The following is a 4,019-nucleotide window of genomic DNA, read 5'->3' as shown; positions in this document are numbered from 1 at the left end:
ACCAAAAGAAAACAGAAAAAAGAAGTAGCCTGATCATGCAGGAACATCTCCAGAATGGTAACCGGTTATCATGTTGTAAATGTCATCGTTACTCAGTTTATTTTTATATAACAATACAGCCGAAATGCATTAACATGTCCACTTATCTCCGTTATGTTCAGCTTTAGCGTTACATTGACCGCTTACCTGTGAAAACAGCTAACTTAAGTAAAGTGGTTAGCATCAGAGTTAGCATGTAGCTAAATTATACCAAAACAACTGCTTTACTATCTTCATTTTCACTAATTTCGCTAGATAATATTAGTCAGTTTCAGGCTTGACACGCAGGTTGTGGTTGTATATCATTGAAACAAGGTCATTTAGAAATTGTGCCATGTTTAAAATATATAATACACTGTCGTATGTCATATATTCATTGTCTTAAGTTTCTTTTTAGGTTATTATTTGTATATTTTCTTTGTTTATGTTGCACCACCATACACCAAAGCTAATTCCTTGTTTATGTAAACGTGTAAAACACTTGATTCTGATTCTGATAAGTATTGTGGTGATGTGTTCAATGTCAGGGTACCCAAGTGAAAGATGTCATCATTAAGCCTGACGCCCCCAGCTCTCTGCTGCTGGACAAACATGCAGACTACATCGCGGCCTACGGCTCCAAAAAGGATGACTATGTGAGTAAAAGGACATTTTGTAGGATTAATTGATGTTTTTTTCAGAGTGTATCTTTTAGTTCCCAGGGTAATATGTTCCCCAAGTGTATTTTATCTTTATATGACACATGAAGGACACTTTTTAGAGGAATTCATGTTTTAAGCAATGCTTTTTTGGCCATTGTTAATGTTCAATGTATGTTTTTCATGGTCAATAAGTTGAAATCACCCACCTTCAGCTAAAAGCAAACTGATCTACTCTTTGAAACAGACACCATCAAATGTGCAGATATACCACAGCATGTCAACAATTCTTCTTGTCATATTCACTCATTCATCTACATAATATGACTTTACTCCGCATCGGTTTGACCCACCATTTTTTTTCCTTTGGGCGTTTATATTTCCAAAGTGGCTGAACATATTTTGACTGTAATAACTGCATTCAAAACTCTCACTTCAATTTCCTTGCTTGATCTGTGAATGGCCTTACCAACCTCTTCCAACATTGTTAAGTAAAGAGAATAATGCTAAGGCTAGTCTTGGAACCTAGGAACATTCATTCTGGAAAAAAAAAACACTTAAAATCTCCTAAGATTGTCTTTACCACAGACCAGGGATTTAACCAAAAACCCATAAAAGATCCCATAGATTTTGAGATGAGGGACCCATAAGTGCAATAATGCTGACTCATTCCCGGGTTTTTGGACTCATTCCTGCTGCACTGTTTATCTTTCCTGTTTGTTTGTGTTTGTCCAGAGGCCTGTACTACGAAGCCGGATTTTCGCTTAGCCGGCTGACTTCAGGGAAAACTCAGGCTTTTCGGTCCTACGACGCTGGTTCTCTTTTTAGCGGGCTAGATCTCCATGGTAACTTATGCTGAGCGGCTAACCTCCTCCCGAGGAGGTTAGGTTGCAGGCTAAGAGATTAACTCAGTGAAAGCACCGCCTGCTGACCAATCAGAGCTCCGTGTGCGGAGTTTAAAGCGATCAAGTCATATTACAGGATAGAGGAAATACAGAAAAACTGCCGTTGCAGGAAAGACTGCCGGCCAAAATCAACTGATTGTGTGAACGTGCAAATTAATAGAATATCCCCTCCCATCTTCAGAGCAATCTGACTATTATAACATTAGCGTTAAGAAAGCTTACTTAAATATCTGCCACAACATAAGTAACCGGATCAGAGTAACATTAAGTACAGTCCGCGGCACTGTGAGTGCAGACGTCGATGTGTCCCATTATCATTCATATCATATCACATCATAATGTATCATATATTTCCTTATTTGAGTCAGCTTCTTGAGCCGTATCTGGCCGTGCAACACTCACAGTGTCACATACTGTATGCAGAAGTATTATTTTAAGCAACACATTAAGTTGACGAAACACTTGTGTCAAATGTAATTAAAGTCAGATCCACTCGTGTCTTGGACGGGGCAGTGATATCATAAACCTGTTAATGTACGCATTCAAACACTTTTTCTTTTACCAGCTGTATTCACCTTGCAGGTGCAGCTATGTGGCTTTTATCCTGGATAAAGTGTTTAAGTCATGGATGTTTAAAGTTTAACTTCTTCATATTTGACTAATATTAAAGTTCACTTTTCATTCAGGAAGTATGACGCTGCGCTGTCAGTACGCTTGTCTGTGTTTGTGATTGGTCGAATGCTCCAAATACCACCCCTTTCATGTGAACGCGCACCTAACTAGATAGGACACGGCTGGCTTGAGCGATCCACTTGATAACCAGCGTCGTAGTACAGCTTAGCGAGAGCGCGTATGTTTTGGATTGGGCCAACCGGCTAACTCAAACATATCCAGGTTAGGAAAATCTGGCTTCGTAGTACAGGCCTCTGGAGTACACACTGTCAGAGTACCTGCGGATGAGCGGCATCTACTGGGGGCTGACGGTGATGGACCTGATGGCGCAGCTGCCCCGGATGAACCGGCCGGAGATCGTAGACTTCATCAAATCCTGTCAGCACGAGTGTGGAGGCCTCAGCGCCAGCATCGGACACGACCCCCACCTGCTGTACACCCTCAGCGCCGTGCAGGTGACTCCTCAGACAGCCAACAGGAAATGTGACAGATTGCTAAACCTATTCTTGTTTTCTCATCAACTTCTGTGGATGAGAGAAGTTGGAAATGTCGCCAACAAACGGAAAAGATAGTATACTTTGCTTTGATTCAAAGTTGATGCAAGCAGACATTTTAAGTATGTTTTAATGGATTTTGATCCTGGAGGACACAGAACTATACAATAATTTTGTTTCTTATAGATTTTATTTCTCTTTCTCTTTCTTTCTCTCTCAGCCTCAGTATCTGTGTTTTTAAAGCATTTGTTCTTCTGAAGGATCCTTTTGATTCAAATGTTATGAGTATTTACCTCCCAGCTAAACGGTTCAATGTGTGCGTTGGCTACAGGTACAAGTGCCCTGCCTGCAGCCCAAATCCTTTCAGTCTATTTACTGTTTTACTCCTTTCTGCAGATCCTGTGCTTGTACGACAGTGTGGATGCTCTCGATGTGGACAAAGTGGTGGAGTACATCAAAGGGCTGCAGCAGGAAGACGGATCCTTTGCAGGAGACAAATGGGGTGAGCCAGACTTACTCTGATTAATGTCTCGAGAAACATTTGCTCCTCCATCCAAAAAGTGATTTTGAGATGGAATCAGAGGACAGTGACACTGCTATGAGTGAAGAAGAGGCAGAAGAAGATGCCTGTGGACAAGTGGACAAAGAAAGCCAACAACAATCCATCCCTCATGTACTTATGTTCATATAATAACTTGCTTTATATTTTGTTTTTGTCATTGTTAATGTGTAAAGTCAACATGTATATTTTCTACTTTCTTTTTATTTCTAGTCTTTTTTAATCGTTATTGTTCAATGCCATGTCTTTTATGCTGCTGCAACACAACAATGTCCCAAATTGAGATCAATAAAGTACTACATGTATCTTATCTTATCTCTTATCTGAACCCAATGGCCGCCCAGTCAGTGATTATGTGGACATCGAGCCCCAACCAAATAAACACACCAAGCCCCGTGACAGGTATCGCTGGCTGAAAAAATATTTGATCAGTCCCAATACTGATTTCTCTGCTCCAGATATCACAGAGGATGTCATTTCTGCAAAGCTCTAAAGATGCCAAAGCAGGAGATGCTGAACAGGAGACAGTTTCAGGCAGATCTAGCATCCTCTCTCATCCTGGTAACAATGCTTTTCTGCTTTTCTGAAATACAGAAGAGGATTAGGACCACATGTGGATTTATCTTTTGGACCTGACCAAAACTGATTTTTTCTTTTGAGTAATAAATCAAAATTCTTACTTAAATCTCAGATCTATGAAAACTAATTCTGA

General features: G+C 40.3%; 1 protein-coding gene across 1 annotated transcript; it reads left to right on the top strand.

Moving 5' to 3' along the window:
- Positions 1–47: 47 nt before the first annotated feature.
- On the top strand, positions 48–3,497 carry LOC117469641 (geranylgeranyl transferase type-2 subunit beta-like). The gene is made up of 4 exons (XM_034114107.1): positions 48–57; positions 567–674; positions 2,512–2,709; positions 3,145–3,497. Exons 1-4 carry the CDS (start codon positions 55–57, stop codon positions 3,268–3,270), a joined length of 435 nt encoding a protein of 144 aa, XP_033969998.1. The 5' UTR covers positions 48–54; the 3' UTR covers positions 3,271–3,497.
- The last annotated feature ends 522 nt before the right edge of the window (positions 3,498–4,019 follow it).

Source organism: Trematomus bernacchii, unplaced genomic scaffold, assembly GCF_902827165.1.
Source record: "Trematomus bernacchii unplaced genomic scaffold, fTreBer1.1, whole genome shotgun sequence".
Classification (NCBI taxonomy): domain Eukaryota; kingdom Metazoa; phylum Chordata; class Actinopteri; order Perciformes; family Nototheniidae; genus Trematomus; species Trematomus bernacchii.
The sequence above is the reverse complement of the archived record's forward strand: the minus strand, read 5'-3'. Positions and strand labels throughout refer to the sequence as shown.

Coding starts and splice junctions, on each gene's coding strand:
- LOC117469641 (XM_034114107.1), top strand. Junction 675..2,511: donor GCTCCAAAAAGGATGACTAT/GTGAGTAAAAGG, acceptor TACAGGCCTCTG/GAGTACACACTGTCAGAGTA. Junction 2,710..3,144: donor ACACCCTCAGCGCCGTGCAG/GTGACTCCTCAG, acceptor TCCTTTCTGCAG/ATCCTGTGCTTGTACGACAG.